This window comes from Bubalus kerabau, chromosome 1, assembly GCF_029407905.1.
Source record: "Bubalus kerabau isolate K-KA32 ecotype Philippines breed swamp buffalo chromosome 1, PCC_UOA_SB_1v2, whole genome shotgun sequence".
In the NCBI taxonomy this organism is placed as follows: Eukaryota; Metazoa; Chordata; class Mammalia; order Artiodactyla; family Bovidae; genus Bubalus; species Bubalus kerabau.
The window spans coordinates 146,861,099-146,882,753 of record NC_073624.1 but is presented as its reverse complement, the minus strand read 5'-3'; the positions used below and the strand labels follow the sequence as shown (position 1 = coordinate 146,882,753).

Genomic DNA, 21,655 nt, shown 5'->3' with positions numbered 1-21,655 from the left:
TATTTCCATACAAATTGTGAAATTATTTGTTCTAGCTCTGTGAAGAATGCTGTTGGTAGCTTGATAGGGATTGCATTGAATCTATAGATTGCTTTGGGTAGTATACTCATTTTCACTATATTGATTCTTCCAATCCATGAACATGGTATATTTCTCCATCTGTTAGTGTCCTCTTTGATTTCTTTCACCAGTGTTTTATAGTTTTCTATATATAGGTCTTTAGATTCTTTAGGTAGATATATTCCTAAGTATTTTATTCTTTCTGTTGCAATGGTGAATGGAATTGTTTCCTTAATTTCTCTTTCTGTTTTCTCATTATTAGTGTATAGGAATGCAAGGGATTTCTGGGTGTTGATTTTATATCCTGCAACTTTACTATAGTCATTGATTAGTTCTAGTAATTTTCTGGTGGAGTCTTTAGGGTTTTCTATGTAGAGGATCATGTCATCTGCAAACAGTGAGAGCTTTACTTCTTTTCCAATTTGGATTCCTTTTATTTCTTTTTCTGTTCTGATTGCTGTGGCCAAAACTTCCAAAACTATGTTGAATAGTAATGGTGAAAGTGGGCACCCTTGTCTTGTTCCTGACTTTAGAGGAAATGCTTTCAATTTTTCACCATTGAGGATAATGTTTGCTGTGGGTTTGTCATATATAGCTTTTATTATGTTGAGGTATGTTCCTTCTATTCCTGCTTTCTGGAGAGTTTTTATCATAAATGGATGTTGAATTTTGTCAAAGGCTTTCTCTGCATCTATTGAGATAATCATATGGTTTTTGTTTTTCAATTTGTTAATGTGGTGTATTACATTGATTGATTTGCGGATATTGAAGAATCCTTGCATCCCTGGGATAAAGCCCACTTGGTCATGGTGTATGATCTTTTTAATGTGTTGTTGGATTCTGATTGCTAGAATTTTGTTAAGGATTTTTGCGTCTATGTTCATCAGTGATATTGGCCTGTAGTTTTCTTTTTTTGTGGGATCTTTGTCAGGTTCTGGTATTAGGGTGATGGTGGCCTCATAGAATGAGTTTGGAAGTTTACCATCCTCTGCAATTTTCTGGAAGAGTTTGAGCAGGATAGGTGTTAGCTCTTCTCTAAATTTTTGGTAGAATTCAGCTGTGAAGCCGTCTGGACCTGCTGCTTATTTAAATCTCTTAATGTTTTTGTATCTTTTTCATAGCTCTCAGTGTAGAAGTCTTGTACTTACTTTGTTAGATTCATTACTAAATATGTTTTTGATTTTATTATATATAGTATTTTTTCTTTATTTTATTTTTAGATTGTTCATTGTTAAATGTCTGTGGTGGATTCATTTCGATATTTGGCAAAACCAATACAATATTGTAAAGTTTAAAAATAAAATAAAATTAAAAAAATAAAAAAATAAATGTATAGATATATGATTCATTTTTGTACATTAACCTGGTATCCTGCAACAGTGCTCATCTCATATATTAACTCTAATTAAAAAAAAAATCTTGGGATTTTCTGTATACCAGATCATGTTATACTCAGATAGTTTTACTTCTTTTCCAATTTAGATGTATTTTGCTTATTTTCCCTTCTTAAATTATTTTACTAGATAGTGAATAGAAGTGAAAGATGATATTCTTATCTTATTTCTGATCAAAGGCAGAAAGCATTTAGTCTTTTAAGCATTTAGATTAAGTATAATCTTCCTTGGGCTTCCCTTGTGGCTCAGATGGTAAAGAATCTGCCTCCAGTGTGGGAGACCTGGGTTTGATCCCTGGGTTGGGAAGATCCCCTGGAGGAGGGCATGGCAACCCACTCCAGTATTCTTGCCTGGAGAATTCCCATGGACAGAAGAGCCTGGCAGGCTACAGGCCATGGGGCCATAAAGAATGGGACACGACTGAGTGGCTAAGCACACACATGATCTTCCTTACTGTGGGTTTTCCCTTTTATCAGATTAAAGAATATCTTTGTCTTTTTTTGACTAAAACTGCATGTCTCTGAGTATTCATTCCTTACATATCCAACAGTGAATAAACATGGGAATGAAAATTCAATTTACATTTGGGTAGTAGAAGCTAGCGGAGAAGGCAATGGCACCCCACTCCAGTACTCTTGCCTGGAAAATCCCATGGATGGAGGAGCCTGGTAGGCTGCAGTCCATGGGGTCGCTAAGAGTCGGACACGACTGAGCGACTTCACTTTCACTTTTCACTCTCATGCACTGGAGAAGGAAATGGCAACCCACTCCAGTGTTCTTGCCTGGAGAATCCCAGGGATGGCGGAGCCTGGTGGGCTGCCGTCTATGGGGTCACACAGAGTCGAACATGACTGAAGCGACTTAGCAGCAGCAGCAGCAGCAGCAGTAGGAGCTAGAGAACCTTATGGAATGAAGGGTGATATACTGTCATATTCCTTGTGCAGTATTCTTTTAAAAGAGGTGATATGATGAAATTGGGTCTTAGGTCCGTCTAGTCAAGGCTATGGTTTTTCCAGTGGTTATGTATGGATGTGAGAGTTGGACTGTTAAGAAAGCTGAGCACCGAAGAATTGATGCTTTTGAACTATGGTGTTGGAGAAGATTCTTGAGAGTCCCTTGGACTGCAAGGAGATCCAATAAGTCCATTCTAAAGGAGATCAGTCCTGGGTATTCTTTGGAAGGAATGATGCTAAAGCTGAAACTCCAGTACTTTGGCCACCTCATGTGAAGAGCTGACTCATTGGAAAAGACCCTGATGCTGAGAGGGATTGGGGGCAGGAGGAGAAGGGGATGACAGAGGATGAGATGTCTGGATGGCATCACTGACTCGATGGACATGAGTCTGAGTGAAGTCCCAGAGTTGGTGATGGATAGGGAGGCCTTGTGTACTGCGATTCATGGGGTCGCAAAGAGTTGGACATGATTGAGAGACTGAACTGAACTGAGTAAGGTACTTTTTTCATACTTACTATTGAAAGGGTCCTCCTCTATTACTTCATATTTTAGAGATCATATCTCATGTCTTTAACTGTCTCCTGAGTTTGGGTAATTCTCAGTATTTAGTGTGAATTATAGTTTTTCTAAATCATTTATGTGACAATCCTTTATTTTGGACTTGAATTACCATTGCTATAATTTTATAAGATAATTAGTGATGCTTAATATCAAAGACAGTCTTATGCTTCATTTGGGCTACAGAGGTATTTGTGGTACAGTTAGTCATAACATCACCTTGATGGCAATAAATAAACCAAGTGGTTCTTGCTAATTCTTGTGTGTTACATTGAATGCATTTTTGAATGGCTTATTTCTGCATTAGAGGAAAACACCATCCTTCTAGGAGTTGTCCACATTCCAGCATTTTGCATCTGTTGTATTTATTATGGAAACAAGGCAAAAAAGAGTTATTTAGTCATCTGCTGATTCCATTTGGTGCTAAACACATACTTTTCTCCAGAGTGCAAGAATGCTAATTTATTTTATATACCAGGGTGGATTGCAGCCATTCCTAGAGATGTGAGTATTTAAATTGGCAAAAACTAAACAGTGGATACTCAGTGTATAGAAGATACATTCACACTATCTAGTTCTTAAGTAAGGCAAAATCTTTGTTAGTTAGGGGTCTGGATTTTAAATATAACTTACCTTCTAATAGACAGGCATATACAATTGATCTTTCAACTGCAGCCATAGCCATTATATTTTAAGTTCAGAAGCTTTCTGTATGCATTATGGAAAGTGTGAAATATGACATAAGTAAAACTCAGAAGCAAATCATAGTACATATATATATATATATATATATATATATATGTAAACTTGTTTTGAAATCTGTCTCTGGAATAAGAGGGAAAAGGAAGCAGGAAGTTTTGTGCTATCTATTTTTGTGTCCTTTATCTGTCTTCCTATTTATAACTACACAGTTTTCTGGTATTTCATTATCATATGTGATAGGATAATTTTTGCATGTGTGAGATATTTCAAAGTAATTGCAAAATTTTAATTTGAGTTGATGTTCATTCATTCATTAATGAGCATTTGGCAAATACCTTTCATGTGCCCCAATGAAGCTTACATTCTATTGAATTAGACAGAAAGCAAACATGATAAATAGTAATAATATAAAGTATATTAGTGATAAATAGTAATATGAAGAAAATAAAGCAGAGAAGGAGCATGACATCTTGAGAGTGAAATTGTTGAATTTTTTGATAGAGGGTGGAGGTCTTGCTGAAAAGTTGATTTTTGAGTGAAGACTCAAAAGACTCAAAAGTAAGAGAAGGAGCCAGTCACAGATCCAGAAGAGTGTGCCAGCAATGGGATAGCCTAAGGTAGAGGTGCGGTGTGCATCGAGTTTTAGAGAACCAGCAAGGAGGTCCATGTTGTTGGATCATAGTGAGCAAGGAGAGTAGTAAGGATGAGGTCAGAAAGATGTGTAGGGTAGTTTGAGCAAAGCGGTGACCTGATGACATGCTAGAGGTGATAAGATGCCAAATTCTCAATAAATGAAAGTAAAACTGATAGATTTTGCTGACAAGACAGATATGAGGTTTGAAAGAAACAGCAGTAAAGGCTGAAAAGTTTTTTGGCCTGGACATCTGAAAGAATCGCCATTTCCTGAACTGGTGAATACTGGGAGTAGAGGGTTGAAGGGTATTATCAGGAGCTCAGGTTTTGATATGCTGTTTGAGAAGCATACTAGAGAACCAACTGACTTTTATTTTTAGTTATTATTAGTTTTTATTTTTTGGCCACAGCCCATGGCATTTGGGGTCTTAGTTCCCTAACCATGGATCAAATCCATGCCTCCTGGATTGGAAGTATAGCATCTTAATCACTGGACCACCAGGGAAGTCTCAAGAGCCAACTGACTTTAAGTCAGCTTTTTTTACTCTCTTTTACCTGATAAATTTGAAATGTTCACATGCCTCTCTGTGAAGAAGTTCTTAACCTACCCATGCTTTTCTTTTTTTGTTGTTTAGTCACTAAGTCGTGTCTGACTCTTTGCAACCACATGAACTGTAGCCCACCAGGCTCCTCTGTTCATGGGATTTTCCAGGCAAGAATACTGGAGTGAGTTGCCATTTCGTTCTCCAGGGGTTAGTCCAAACCCAGGGACCAAACCCGAGTCTCCTGCATTGGCAGGTGGATTCTTTAATGCTGAGCCCTGCTTTTTTTTACAGTTCCTGTAATAATTCTGATCTGTCCCACTAATTTTCTTCACCACTTAACATATATTATTTAACAATTTCCAAAGAGTGGAAGACTTCAGAGTGGGTGCTTATTTTTACTTTGTATTTGTATTTCCTCGTAGCTCTTAGTTCAGTTCTACTGTATAAATACTTTATTGAGATCAACATCTAAGAATACTTAAAACTTAACCAGATTATTAACCTAAGTTATTTCTGTTTTCCTCAAGCAAATAGATCTGATTATTGATTAATGTAGAGAACACTAACTTAACTTTCTAAAAACATGTTAAATATGGGACATCCTACATGCATTCTGCTTAAGGTCTTGCTTCCTGCTAGGGAATGTTAATTAGAAATTAGGTATTTTCAGAACAACCTGAGATACACAGCAATAAGCACTGAATGACACCCTTGCATGTAAGTGGTAAAAACTGTCATCAACAGCTAGGCCAGCACACTTGGAAGAATAGTTCATAGGGAAATCTAGTTAGCCTACTTGGGAACACAATTAAAGAAGAATATTTCCATTCTAGAATGAGTGTAACTTAGCTCTTTACAGTTGTGATTTCCTCTTCAGAATTAGAAATTTTATCTCCTGGAGAAGTAAATTATTTTAAGGCAGTAACCCTCAAAGTTTTCCGGTGTCTTTAAAGTGGTGATAGATGTTATTAATTAATTGGTCATTCTGTATACAAAGCCCAGGGAATGAAAGAATTAGGACATTATTTTGGCCCCAATAGGAACTCATAATTCAGTGAGAAACATAGATATGTCAGTGAATAAATATAGCCAATGGTAATGGTTTAATAAGTGCTAGATGAGTGCTATGTAAGTACTGTTGGAACATGTGAGTGTGTCTGTAGACGACAGAATGTGAGAATGTCTTGAAGGATAAACGACACACAGCAGGAGATACGAGGGGAGGTAGGGGCACAGCTCATGCAAAGGCACCTGTACAACCTCATGTGATTCTATGTGACTAGAGAAAAGGGTTCCTGTGAGAGAAGTGGTAGAAAGTGAAGTTAGAGAAGCTGGAGTCAGGTCATGTTTGTCTATAATAAACAATATGAAATTTATTGTGGTTGAATTAAAAGCCATTTGAAAATTTCAAGTTGGGGTGTGAGGATCATATTTGAAGTTTAGAGAGATTCCTCTAATTGTATCATAGACAAAATATTGTATTAGCCAAAAAGCTAATGTTTCTAATATTTCTGTGATTTTTTTTCTCTCCTCCTTGTATCACACTTTTTCCATTTTCTCCCTAATCATTTTTCCTCTAGACTACTATTAGTAATGAGGATAAGAACAAAGGGTACTTACTGGAGAAGTATTTGATAGGGAGAATAACAGATCTTACCTAATGATTGGAATGAGAGAATAGAAGAGTCAAGGATGCTCCTTAAGTTTATTGTTAGTAAGCTGGGATTTGGGGTGCTTCAGTCTGAGAATGTTGACGGAGAAACATATTTGGGAGTGTGTATAAGAAAAGCAATGGGTTCAGTTTTGGACATGTTTATTTTGAGATCCAACTTGAGTTATTCTGCTGGAACTCAGTAGAGAGGTCACTTCCTGTTAACCTAAATTTAGTATTCATTGTCATCTAAGAGGACTGAGGAGAAACTTTTAAGGAGGGAATATGGCCAATAGTTTACCATAGAGTTTGCCACAGAGAGAGGTCATATAAGAAAATTCTGGAAAATATTTCACATTAAATTAGGTAACCTCATTAATACCTTGGAAGGTAGGACTTATCATCCCCATGTTGTAGCTGAAGTAAGGTTAGTTATGACAATCAAAATCTCCTCCTATCGGAATGTTTTTGTGTTGGAATTGTAACCCCAAAGCTCATGCTGTTTTCATTATGAGACAGACTTCCTGCCTTGGAGTTGCCCAGCATTTGCCTCATCTCATGTTTGGTAGACTCCTCAGGCCCAGGGATATGTATTATCCACCTTTACAATCTCTTCCAAGGTCAGATACACATATGGTGTAAATATAAATCATGGAGGCTGCATTCATAAGGTTTACACAAGCATCTGTGCTAGAATTATAGAGTAGAGGTCAGGGATTTTTTGTTTTTGTTGTTGTTGTAGTTTGTTTGGCTACAGTTGGATTTGAATGGTTTTTAAATGGGCTAGATACTCTCTAGTGTATGAGAGCTTCACCGCTTTCCATTGACTGACATCTGGGCTATTCATGCTTCACACTTAAAATAAGCACCTGAGTTTATAGATTTAGCTTTGCAGTCATACCTTGTAGCAGGTGTTTCAGGGCTGCTGAATTAAACTAAAAAGCCAAACATTTCTTCTTCTTTTTTTTTAACCTCTGGGAAAAGCAACCATTAAGCTATCATTACTAAGTTGCTATGTTTAGAGTTGTTCCTTTATCAATAGTAGATTAAAAAGGTCAAGAAGATACTTTTACTCTTTCTTCAAATATGTTTTTGGCAAAATAAATAACCTTATCAATCACAGTTTAATTTATAGTGTTACAATTTTGGCCTGAGGTTTTCTTATCAGCCTTATTCTAAAACTGAGTTAAGGAATAAGTTTGTTATCTGAGTTGTATTAGGTGTGACAATTATTTGTTAGGAAGGAATGCCTAAAATGTGTATTTTCTTTTGGGCCACTACAGAACCTACAGTCTGTCCTTAGACAGACTTTGTGAGAGATAATGAAGCTACTGACAATAACAAAAAAAAATAGTGTTAGGTAGAAAGAGCGTTAATATAGGAGCCAATCCTGGATCTTATTCAAAACTGGGCCATTAAATGCGAGAAAATAGTGTTTCCCTGTAGGAAGCATTATAGCTATTTAATAAATGTTGGCTTTACATTTACATTCAGCAATACCACATTTTATTAATTTAAAAAATAATAGTACTTTTTATATCTTCTCAAGGTATTCTTTGTGAAAGAATAACTGGAAACATATTAAGCAGGATAAACCACTCCATGAATGTAAAGTATTATTAACTAAGAAGTTGCATCAATGTCCCTGGGCTTGGATCCCATTTATACTAAGTAACTCTATTCATTTTCTGAGGTGCGCCAGAATATTTGGGAAGCCATGATTGATTTCTCTCAAGTGAGTTACAGAAACTTATATAAGGAATTGTAAAGATAATGATAATTATTGATCCTTGACTAGATATTAAAATTCAAGATAACTCTCACAGGTACTAATTAATCTATATGGAAAAAGTTTTCTGACTTACGGATATTTGAATTTTTATTAGATCAAGTGATAAAGTATACGCACAAATGGAAGGAAGCATGAAGCACAGCAAGTGGATCTTATTGAAGTAGCTCATTTTTTAGTGCTTTCTGCTTATTCCTTTTACTATAATCATATGATAGATGACTTCAGATAATATTTATTTTTAGATATAAATTTTAGGAAAATAATAGATTAATGCATACTATATTTCTTTCAGATGGATAGAAAATGAATGCAGTGCATTTCTGAACTTTATATATACATTTTCTTAACTGACACAATAGTCTGCATCAGAATTAAGTAATATTGCTTTCCTAGGAGGTTTCTTTGGACTTTTAATATTCACTTTGGTGTATTTCAACTACTCAAGGTATGCATTAAGGCTCAGAGTACATACCCTGGGGATATTTCAATACGATCATTATATAGTTTCTCAGTTTTATATTTGAATTTGAAGAATTCTTTTATTTTCTTCTATATTGATTTTATTCTATTAACATGAAATAGAAAATGAGAAATAAAAATAGAAAAATCAGTGAAGGTCTTTCTCTGCTGCTTAATAATGTTTTGATTATAAAATCTTCCATTTTTTTAATCTTTATTTTTTCCTCAGAACCTTCTTTTAATCTCTGCAGTCTGTTCTTGTTTCACCATATTATATCCCTCAGCTCAGTTAATGCTAAGTATCCACTTCCTAATTTATGTTGGGGAAAAACATTTAAATTAGCAGGTGTTTGCACTATTTTGATTTCTAATAGAACATGAAGCTGCCCAGTCCAGTGAAGCAGTTAGCAGGTGGCATCTTGGCAGAAAGAAGATGGGATAAAAGCCAACCAAGAATGGAATCCAAATAGCAAAGTATCCATTAGACTTTTCTGCTGTATATATCTCTTAGTCTTAAGAAAACAAAACTGCTCTTTTATGAGCTCCCATCCCTCTACTACCAGAGTGGTTTTGTCAGCTCCAGAAATTTCATTTAAACACCTGGAAGAGAAAAAATAATGTGCATATAGTTCTGCTTTGTTGAGCAGGGTATCTGCTGAGCTATCCATTTGCGCAGGGATGTAGCTTAGTAAGGAAGTTTTCTCTGATTCTTTGAAATGTGTGTTTGTTCAAGGGTGTATGGAATCAATTGCTGTGAAAATCCTTTAGCTTTGCCCTTTCTGATGGCCAAGTTATAGGAACTTTCCCTTCTTATTTTTGAACCATTTAGGTTTTTTCTTTTTTAAACAGAAGCCCTTAAATGGGTCGATGATATTTACAAATGTATTTCATATCCAACTTTTTCATCCTTCTCATAATATCATGGGAAATGTAACATAACAGGTCTATATAGCTTTTTATACCAGTGACTATATGCTTGGCTTTAGTAACACTTTTGTTTTGTTTGATTTTTGATATAATTTTTTTAATTGAAGTATAATATGCATCATGAACTGTATAGCCTATATACATACAGGTCAATTAATTTTTCAAGCTAAACATACCACCTCCAAGGTAACAAGTACCCAGGGCAAGACACTGAGAACTGCCAGAATTCAAATGATCCCTTATGCCCCTTTCTAGTCTCTAATCACTCTGAAAGAATAAACACTATACTGATTTCTAAAATTAGAGATTAGCTTTGCTGAGTTTGAACTTTATATAGACAGACTCAAATAATATTAATATGTACTCTTTATGTCTGGTATTTTCATTCCATATTTTATACTGTGGCATGTAACTGCATTTTGTTCATTCTTATCACTCTGGGTTGCTCCTAATTTGGGTCTATATGAAGAGTATTTCTATGAACAATTTTATATGACTTTTAGTGAACATGAAAATATTTCCATAAATGTGTATCTTCTCCCAGGAGTGGAACAAAGTTGGCTTGTGGGGATGTACATATGTATTAAACTTTAGTAGACACTATCAGTTTTCCAAAGCAGTTGTATCAGTGACTTCACTAAAATTTGATGTAAAGATGGATATAATTTAATTGTACTCTTTAGCTTTTTGTAGAATTATCATGTGCAAGTTTGTCTAGACTCTCTGGATTATGTATATTTTCCATATATTTGTTTTCTTGAAATAATCATATCCCAAGTTTCTTACCCTTTCTAACTTCCTCTTGCTTATTTCTTACTGATTTTTCTATTTGTTTCTTCAAAAATGATTAAGATACTTATATGTGCCGTGTACTGCTAGATAATGGATTAAAAAATAACTAAGCTATGTGCTTGCATTCAAGGGAAGTGTAATGAAGTGAGGGAGACAGCAATATGAATAGATGTATTTTTAATTGATTTCACTAGAATCTAAAATGCTTCTTCCTTGATCTATTGTTTCTATATTTAGTAAAGAAGTTCATCAACAACTTGTAAAGTTCATTTATAATTTCTATACTGTTAAAAACTCATGGATACTCCAATACAAATTTCCCTTTTTTGAAGAAAATTGACCCTGTATTTTTAGCTCCCTCATACAGAAGTCATACAGTTTTCCAAGTTGAACTTTTTTTTTAAATTTTAATTCATTTTTTAGAATATAGTGACCATAATTATCCACAGTATTTGGGGCCCTAAACTCTAAGATATGGATGTGTTTTTGCTTGCTTCTTTGTTATTTTTGAGAGTTCAATATTTTCTGATGTCCTTTTTGTTAATTTACAATACATATTTAGGTTTTTGGGCTAGCCCAGAAAACTTTCAGTTTTACATCTTCAAGAAACAACTTATGATTACTCCCAGGTTCTCTTTTTTGTAACATTTATCCTGGTGAAGGCCTGGTGAAGGCCCTGTAACTTCCACACACATGACATTAGCTCCCAACTATAAGCTACTGATTCACAGATTTCTATTTCTTGATCAATTCTCAATCCATGTATAGTACATTTTTATTTGGATAGTATGCTGGCATCTCACATTTGGCAGATAACAAAATGTACTTTACCTTACTCTTTCAAATGCATTATTCATCCCATATTCTCCATCTTAGTGAATGCATCACGAGGTACACAGTGGTTAAAACAATTTTCTAGATGCTTCTAGATCCCTCCATTCCTCTTCCCCATCTAAGTATCACCATGTCTTACCTTTTTCCCTCATAAATATTTCTGGACCCATCCTACTACGGGCTAGCAATAGTGTTCAGCATTTAGGCCCTCACTGTCTCTTGCTTGGATTCCTGCACGGTCTCCCTGACTGAAATTTCATTCTCTCTGGCCACTAAATGGTCACTTATAGAGCAATCTTTGAAGAACACACATCGGAGCTGTAGCGCTCACAGGTCTTTAGCGTGGCATCTGCCTGCCTTTCTAGAGGGATTCACCACCGTTCTTGCTCAGCGTCCCTATACTTGCAGTAGTACTTGCAGTAGCGTGCAGGCTCCTTGCTCTGTTATGCCTCAGGCCTTTGCACATGCTGTTTTCTCCACACTGTTCACAGGAATGATTTTTGCTCACTGTTTAAGAGTCTTCTCCTCTGACAAATTTTCTTCAATTCCCCTCAATCTGAAGAACTTTCCTCTATGCTATCAATAACTCTATTTTAACTCCCATGTAAATTTTTTGTTTTCCCCTTCTGATCTGTAAGCTCTTTATTTTGCTTGCTTAACATTTAGCACACTGCCTGATATGTACAGGGGGGCTCAACAATACTGTTGAATGAACAGTTGAATTAATTAACTGATCGCTTAGAGCCCTCCGTTTTTATACTTTATGATCTTTAAAATCCCTAAATATATTTTGTTCTCTTGCCAGGGTTAAAACTCATATGTTGCTTCTCTACCCACTTGCACAGACTTGTAGGATCTTCTTTTTTAGTCCCATCTGTGTATTTCTTCATCAGCTGGAAGCATTTAATGTCTCCCTAACTTGGAAATCTCATGTAAGCTTTTTCTTCTGGAGCATTAAAAAAGATATTAAATAAGTACCAATCCTCAAGATGCAGTTCTTTACAATTCTTCATCCAGAGAAATCCCTAATTGACCCTACCATTTAATTCCTATTTTGACCTGGTTTTAAATTTAAGTATAAATAGACAACTTATGAACCTTTCATGTGATCGTTAAAACAAAAGAGCCACAACTTCTGTTTAGAAGTGTGACATTCATTAGCTGTCCTTTTATTTGTGTGCTTATTTACTACATTAAATTTATCCTTTGGGATGTCTTTTCGGAGAAATAACCTTGTCTTCTCAATTTTTCTTTCCTAAACTCTGTAACCTGCCTTTTTCCACCTGCTGCCATAATATGATATTTTTGTTACATTCACTGAACTTTTCTCACAAGCTTTGTTGGCTTGCTATTTAGGCTATCAGTGCTCATTAAGAATTCTGAAATTGCTTTAGGCAGAGATAACAAAGTATAGGCTCAAAAGCTAAAATATATTACAATTTTTAAAACTTCAAAGTTCCTAGAGCATAAAAATTAGCATAGTTAACAGTGATGTATATATATAGCTACTATCAGAGTAAAAGGAATAATGTTTTAACTTTATCCTTATTTGTAATAATACATGTTCACCGACTTTCATCTTCCAGAAACTACCTAAACATTGACCTTGTCATTCTAAATAGAAAAGTATAATGTGTAAGTCATTTCAGAAGAAGTTATATAGTTATAGCTATACTGTAATATGCGGAGAATTTTCTTCAGTTCTTTCTGAATATTTATACATGGTGTCATTATTCCTTGGAGGAATGTACATCCTTTTTAAACATTAAATTATTTTTCCTCTAAGTCACATTGAGATAAATGTAGATAAAGGATCCACCTGCTAATGTAGGAGAAGCAAAAGATGTGGGTTCGATCCCTGGGTTGGGAAGATTCCCTGGAGTAGGAAATAGCAACCCACTCCAGTATTCTTGCCTGGAAAATTCCTTGGACAGAGGAACCTGGTAGGCTACAGTTCTTGGGGTTGCAAAGAACTGGACATGACTGAATGACTGAGCGTGCTTGTGCGCATGCGCGCGCGCGCGCGCGCGCGCGCGCGCACACACACACACACAGACACAGTTGTACAAAACTGTTGGGAATATGAAAATCACGGGCTATCACAGAACAAAAACAGTGCCCTAAGTTTGCTAAATTTTAGGAATAAAATATTTCTGAACTTTTCCTGTAATTCTCTACTACTTTACAAGCATATTCCAATTCTGTTATGCTACTTACTGAACCCTCTTACTAGGTTGGCAGGAGTCCAGTTATCCGCATTTTTACAGATGGAAACACAGACACTGAAAAGCCGACTTGCCCAGCTTGGGGTACTAATGACAGAGCTGAAACTTGAACCCAGACCAGAAATCTAGAGGGGAAATCATAGCAAGTCAGGAAAACCATGCAGTGTCTTTTCTGGGTAATTAATGAGTATGAACAGTGAATTGACAGCTACTTCTAACTGTCCTCCCTGCATCTTGTAAAAAAGGTAATCTCTCTCAAAGCCCACCTGAAGTAGCAGACAGCCTTTATTTTCAGAAAGGAAGGAGCTAAAATATAGTAGTGCAGCCATTTATTAGCCTCAGGCAGCATTATTCAAAGGTAGCAGAGTCTTGTGAAATAGTCATGGGATTTTCAATCAGAAGATTTAAGTTTACATCTCAGTTCTTCTGCCAGCTTTTTAATCTCCTGATACTAAATACCTGTTTAGTTAAAATGGGGCTGACAACACCAGCCTAACTGCCTCGAGGGGTGTTGTGATGATCAGTGAGATACTATCCAGAAACACTTTATACACTATAAGTCACTGTATAACACAAGTCCTCATCCTTGTATAATAGCAAGTGAGAGAAATCCTTTCCCTGCAAGAAGCTGTTAAGATCATGTTTTAGCAGTCACACTGACTTGTGTTACAATGCAAGAAATGCTACATTGAGCTCAGTCAGTTGGCCCAGGAACCCATACCATACCTAACTTTCTGAAAGATAAAATTTGGGGGTATGTCAGATAAAAATTAAATGCATAGTTTATGATTTTTTTCTACCCCTAATTCTGAGTTTCCAAACTTTTTAAAGGTATTACTACCTTTGAGGCAATAAATACAAATCACTGTGTAACAAATCATGGAAAGTTAATGCGTAAGATCCTGGAGACATCACTGTTGAAGGAAGCCAGTTTTCTCATCTTTAAAAAGAGGAATAATACGTACCATGAGTTTTTATAAGTATTAAATTAGATATTATGTGTGGAATGCATAAATTATTGTTCAGTTCACTTGAGTTAGTTTTCTTTAAAGTACACTTTTTATTTTATATTGATAATTTTAGATTTCTGGGAAAGTTGCAAAGATAATACAGAAATTTCTGATCTACTCTTCTGATTTCCTCCACTGTTAATGTCTTACATTTGCCACAATGAGCAAACATTGATGCATTACTGTTACCTAAACTCTGGACTTTATTTGGAATTCATTAATTTTTCCATTAATGTCTTCTTTCTGTTCCAGGATCTGATCCAGGGTTCTATGTTGCATTTAGTTTTCATGTCTCTCCAGTTTCCTCTGCTCTGTGATAGTTCATCAGCCAGTACCTTTGTTTTCTGTGACCTTAATCGAGGAATACTGTCCAGATATCATGTTGGATTTTCCCCATTCTGGTTTTGTTTGTTGTTTTTTTTTTCACGATTAGATTGAGACTATCAGCTTTGGAGAGAATTCCGGGCAGGTGGAGTACTCTTCTTGTCACAATATATCAAGAATCACCCGATACCCTTGTGACATTATTGATGATGTTAACGTTCATCTCTTGGCTAAGATAGTACTTTCCAAGGATTTTTCCTGTAGATTTGAGCTGGTTTTGATCCACTATCACTTACATAGGACTTACTCTTTCCTCTCCTCCCACTGTTTGAAATGCTTTTTATTTATATTTATTGCAAATGTCATCTTTGAGGAATTATCTCCTCTGATCACCCAAGCTAACCTAGCTTTTCTTCTTGTCAGTTGCTGACACTCACTTTTGTGTTTTCTTGATAGAATTCGTCATTACCTGAGATTGTCTTATGTATTTGTTTATGTAGTTTATCATTTGCTTTCAGTCCCCTTTCCCTCAAACAAGAATATAAGCCTCAGGAGAACAAGGTCCCTATAGGACAATTCCCTTCTGTGCACTTGACTTCTAAGCACAAGGGCTAGTGTATACTAAATGCTCAATAACTATATGCTGAATAAATGTTGAAGAAAGAAAGATCCAAGATTAATTTATTAGCAAGTATTTCTGAAAAAGAATGAAATATAGCTGAATGGTGGGAGGTTTAATTTAGTATTCTTAACTGATTTAGTTTTAACAAAAACATTAAATGGAATCATCATGTGTATGCAAATAGGTAATCAGCATCCTTGGAATTGAAGCCCTCTTATAATTCAGTTAATAATGTGAATGCCAGAGTATTTTTCTGACGTAAGTATATGACTGACACATGTAAAAGTTAGTTATCACACATCTGTACCACTGTGACCTTTATTTGCTAATTGGCTCAGCTTCATAGAACTTTTAACAGATTCAAGAGTGTAGAAATAATTTATGCCCTTAAGTTTGACTTATAGTTATGACTTCCTAGTATCTATTATCTTTTTGCTTATATTGGCATAAAAATGGAGCTTCTTTGTATAAATCTTTCTTCCATCACCTCTCTTTTTATTTCTCTCCTCAGGACCTAAAATCTCCAAATCAGAGGGATGAAATTGCAGGTGCCCGGGCCTCATTGAAGGAGAACTCGCCCATACTTCATTCAATTTGTTCAGCTTGTTTGGAACATTCTGATGTTGCATCCCTTAAAGCTAGCAAGGACACAGTTTGTGGAGAAATTCAGAATGCCCTCAATGTAATTTCAAATGCTTCACAGGGCATCCAGAACATGTTAGCCCCACCAGAGCCTCAGGCAGCAACACTGGGAAGTGCCCTTGATGAGCTTGAGGTAAGATGAGAGAAAATTAAAATGTGATTTGATATACCAGTAAGAAAATAATTAAATGTGTGTGTGTTTTAAGATGCTTGGGTTGGAGTTCAGAATATGAGTAAATAAAAATCCTACTCAGTCTCAATCATTGTTTGTGTTTTCCAGTGAATTGATTAGCAGGTAGATATTCTACCAGTAAGGAGAAGGAAGTGGCAACCCACTCCAGTATTCTTGCCTAGAGAATCCTGTGGACTGAGGAGCCTAGTGGGCTGCCATCTATGGGGTCACATAGAGTCAGACACGACTGAAGAGACTTAGTGTGCATGCATGCATGCATTGGAGAAGGAAATGGCAACCCACTCCAGTATTCTTGCTTGGAGGATTCCAGGGACGGCAGAGCCTGGTGGGCTGCCATCTATCGGGTAGTACAGAGTTGGACACGACTGAAGCGACTTAGCAGCAGCAGCAGCATTCTACCAGTGGGTTTCCTGGGTGGCTCAGTGGTAAAGAATCTGCCTGCAATGCAGGAGACATGGGTTCAATCCCTGGGTCGAGAAGATCCTCTGAAGTAGGAAATGCCAACCCATTCCAGTATTCTTGCTTGGGAAATTCCTTGGACAGACGAGCCTGGAGGATTACAGTCCACGGGGTCGCAAAAGAGGCGACACGACTGAATGACTAAACAACAACCACATTCTATCAGTAGACTTCTGATTCCTTTACATCTCTTCCAAGGATGTCAATGAATTTAAATTGTGATTGTTAATTATATTGACATGACTTTATTTTACATAGATCAGTTTATGAAATATAGAATTTATTCATTCCATGAATACTTATTATCGAACTGTTCTTTCTGCTTGGGGTATAATTGAGCACTGCTCTCATGACCTCTTTACATTTTAGTCTGGACTAGGGTGGCTAGTCAGAGAAGGCGATGGCACGCCACTCCAGTACCCTTGCCTGGAAAATCCCATGGACGGAGGAGCCTGGTAGGCTGCAGTCCATGGGGTCGCTACAAGTTAGACACAACTGAGCAACTTCACTTTCACTTTTCACTTTTATGCATTGGAGAAGGAAATGGCAACCCACTCCAGTGTTCTTGCCTGGAGAATCCCAGGGACGGGGGAGCCTGGTGGGCTGCTGTCTATGAGAGTCGGACACTACTGAAGTGATTTAGCAGCAGCAGCAGCAGGGTGGCTAGTGAATATTAAGGCTAAATTTTGTAAGAAGAGCCAGCTGGATTTGACAATTCAAATTAGTTGTAGGGTATGAGAGAAAGGGAAGAGTCATGGCTAGTGTTGCAGTTTAGGTCCTTTAGAAGCACACACTAGACAGAATTTGGGATACAAGGTGTTGTTAGGAATTAACGTCTATGAAGGAAGAGGAAGGGAGCAGGACTGAGTAGAGGAAGAAGTCTACCTGTGAGCTGGACCTCCAAAGCTGAACCAGTGAGCAGGGAGCTCTGATGCGAGTCTTAACCTCAAGTGTATCTTGTCGGGCAAAAATAGTCGGGCCTCTTTCAGTCACTGGAGGCAGGTCACCCTGCCCTGGAAAGGGTTTGACCTGCAGACATGGGGAGTGGGGATAACCTCTCTGCAGCTGAGGCAGATCCTAAAGGAACTGACAGCCAGGGACATTTGCTGGTCTCATTCTCCGCAGCTAGGCAGCAAGTCCTACATGGAAGGGAGACATGGGCAGTACTTCTCTGTTCCTACCACGGATAATTACCAAGTTTTTGTTGTTGTTGTTTGTTTATTTTTTGGCTTGAGCAATTGGATGAGTTTTTATCGACTATGATGGGGAAGAAATGGGTGAAGTCAGTTTTGAGAGGAAGATCACCAACTTAGTTTTCAAAATGTTGAGCTATTTCTCAGACATTCCAGTATAATGTCAAAGATCATTGGTTATCCAAGTCAGATATGTACTTGTTTAATGGAAGACAATTCTATATAATGCTTAAAGATAAGGGTTCAGGAGACCAAATGCCTGGGTTCCTATCCCAGCTCTGGTGGTTGCTGCCCATGCAATCTTAAGTAAGCTATTTTATTCAACTCTTAATTTTCTCACCTATAAATTGAAAATAATAATAATAGGACTCATATCTTAATGTTGTCTGACTCAGTGAATAATAATACATATAACAATGCTCATGCAGTGACTGGCATATAATGAGTTCTCAGTAGATTTTAGCTTTCATTATTAGTGGCAGAGGTGACTCTTTGGAAGCAGATACTTACATAATGAAAAAAAAAAGCACAATTAAAATTACTAAAGTTTTACTGATAACTTAAACAAGCACACAGCCTATAATTCTTGTGTTGTTTTCAACATTATTACTTTCACAATAAACTTATTAGATATATAATTCATTTAAGTTTAAAATAACCTTTCCATATGCTTTTACTTTAGTCACACATCTTAAACAGGCATTTTCATTTCTAATCTTATTAAATTCCTAAATGTTGGCATCAATGAAATAATCTATTAAGTTCCCAATTATTACCATTTATGTGAAAATTTTAGGACCTATTTGTCTAGATGAGGTGGAAAATAATGATGGTTCTTTAATAATACCCAATCATCTAAATGTTTGCCCTGTGTAATGAATACTTGGTAAACCTGTCTATTAGATGAGTGTTTTGTCTTCACAATAAGATTGAAAAATACCCTGTAGGCAAGATTATGTTTTCAACTAATTTTATACCAGTGATACTAGCTGAACATTATATCTCCCATGGAACAATATGTAGCATTTTTTGATAGCTAAACATCTAACATAAGTTTATCACTTGTTACAAGTGTCCATTATAAGTGGAGGCTTCCCAGGTGGTAAAGAATCTGCCTGCAATGTAGGAGATGTGGGTTCACTGCCTAGGTCAGGAAGATCTCCTGGGGAAGGAGATGGCAACCTATTTCAGTATTCTTGCCTGGAAAATCCCATGAACAGAGGCGCTGGTGGGCTACAGTCCTTGGGGTTGCAAAGGGTTGGACTCAACTTACTAAATAACAACAAACCATAGAAGTGTTTTTTTTTTTTTTTGTTGTTGTTGTTTTACAGAAAATAAAACAGATTTATGTAAGTTTTTTTTTTTCTCATTTCATACATGATATTATACATGTTTCAATGCCATTCTCCCAAATCTCCCCACCCTCTCCCTCTCACACAGAGTCCATAAGACTGATCTATACATCAGTGTCTCTTTTGCTGTCTCGTACACAGGGTTATTGTTACCATCTTTCTAAATTCCATATATATGCGTTAGTATACTGTATTGGTGTTTTTCTTTTTGGCTTACTTCACTCTGTATAATAGGCTCAGAAGGCTAGTGAGTGGTAGTAATCAGCATCTAGTCTGTCTGACTTTTGAAGATATTTCTAACTTCTGTGTTATACTGAATTCTCACAGGTAAATATTAATGTGCTTAATTAAAATTCAACAAAATTTATTCTACAATTCTTAGTTTATTGGAGCCATCAGAAAAATTATAAATGCAACTTAGCCCCAAAGATGGCATAACTTTTTATTGAAAATTTATTTTCTGGGTACCTGTGTTACTTAAGTAGAAATAGTCTGTATATGGGGAGTGACTAGAATGGTGAGGTCAAATTTGCAAGAGTGGACAGATAGGATTGTGTATCACATTTTCATAGTACTAAACCGAATTGTGTCAGAGGATTCTTGTGTAAAACCAATACAATATTGTAAAGTTAAAAAATAAAAAAATAAAAATAAAAATAAATAAAATGTGGAAAAAAAAAAGAGGTCCAGTTTATCTCAGATACTTTTTTCTATATTAGAAGAAGGCAGAAGATTTTGAAGTTGTCTTCCTTCAGGGACTTCTCTTTTCTCACTTTAGTTGAAAGTGATAGGCGAGAAATGGCAGTGGTTGGAGAAAAGGAAAAAGTAATATGTGTGTGTGTGTGTGTGTGTGTGTGTGTGTAGCTTGGATGAGAGTGGGCATACGCATGGTGATAGAAGCTTCCTTTTCGTAAGATAAGTGGCTGACTCCCTTGTCAAGACAGGGTGGAATTTCAAATATATTGCCCAGAAATCCCAATACTGTCTCAACAACCTTTGAAATTCAGTTCCAGTCAAAGTTAGAGACAGAAAGCTGGTATAAAAATGCTTCAATTTTATATACATTTTATACCCAAGTTACAAATAGCTTCTGAGGCTGTCTGAACTAGATAAAGCAGAATTTATTGAGCATTTAGCCTTTTAAAATGATTTTGTAAATTAAATGGTTGCACTTTTCTTTATTTACAGGAAGTGGTATTGGTAAAGGATCCAAAATAACCTTTGCACTATCTTGCTTCTGCAAACATAATACTATGAAATAAATTGATGTAGTAAATACTCTTTGGGAGTAAGTCTCATTAAATGTTTATAGTGTAGAAATGTATCAGAGTGCTTACTCAACAACTACCAAGCTGAAGCTTCGTTAAATCTTTCATTCTGGTCCATAGATGGTTGTGGAAATGAAACCTGAGATTTATTGTTGGAGAAAATAGAAGTTGAATTAGAACACTGTCTAGGCTAAATTGATTAATTTATTTGAAAAGCTAATGTGAATTATAGAGTGTTATTTCTGCATTTATGACTGAATGAGAATTGATAAGTGTCCAATTGTAGATTAACATAATTTTGAATATATTTTAAGTCAGAAACTTTGCCAGTGAAAATTGCTTTGAAACTTCAAGTCTACTAAGGTGTATTTGCTCTGTGTGTAAGGAAAACACAGCTTTTATAATCATAATCCACAGAATTATCCAGATTCTCTTGTGATAAAGATGATAATGACAAAGTTTTGTAGTATTGTGTCATTTTCAAAGAGCTGTCATATTAAGATATATTCTTATCTTTTTTCTATATATTCATTTATGTATCATCATTCATATATTCCTTTATTCACTGTTGTATCCCCAACATCTGGGACAATGCAGTATATATAGTAAATATCAATGAATGAATGAAGGAAATAATGAGTATAGAAATGGTGCCTGTCATTTTGCAATATTGGAGTGAAGATAATTTTTTCCTTATCCCTGTTTTTGCACTTTTCTCCAGCTTGTAGTGTATGTTGTTAAAGTATGTACTCTATTTTGCCTAACTTTTAACTGGGCTGCAAATTTATAGTGAAGAAAACCACAGGGAAAAATAGCTGGATGATATGCTGCTCAGATTCCTTTCTGTCATGAGAGCCCAAAGAGAAAAAAATCTTTTCCCAGTAGCTTTCTGGCTTTAGTTTATGTTCCATGTAACTGCCAAGCTATGCTGCCTTTTACTAAGAGTAATAATTCTGAGATATGTAGACCCTGTATTATATTTTTACCTGAGAGAGAAAACAGGACCTCTATTAGTCAAATTAGTGTTTAGGAGCTAAAGAAAAATAGGCCTCAGTAATATCTAGAA

General features: G+C 36.1%; 1 protein-coding gene across 7 annotated transcripts in view; it reads left to right on the top strand.

The window, feature by feature from the left end:
- CTNNA3 (catenin alpha 3) overlaps window positions 1–21,655 on the top strand; it is a 1,911,430-nt gene that overhangs the window by 450,853 nt on the left and 1,438,922 nt on the right. For all 7 annotated transcript variants that reach the window (XM_055590589.1, XM_055590598.1, XM_055590586.1 and 4 more), the window contains exon 6: window positions 15,994–16,257. In XM_055590589.1, the coding sequence (XP_055446564.1) occupies window positions 15,994–16,257 (264 nt within the window). The remainder of the gene's footprint in view (window positions 1–15,993; window positions 16,258–21,655) is intronic.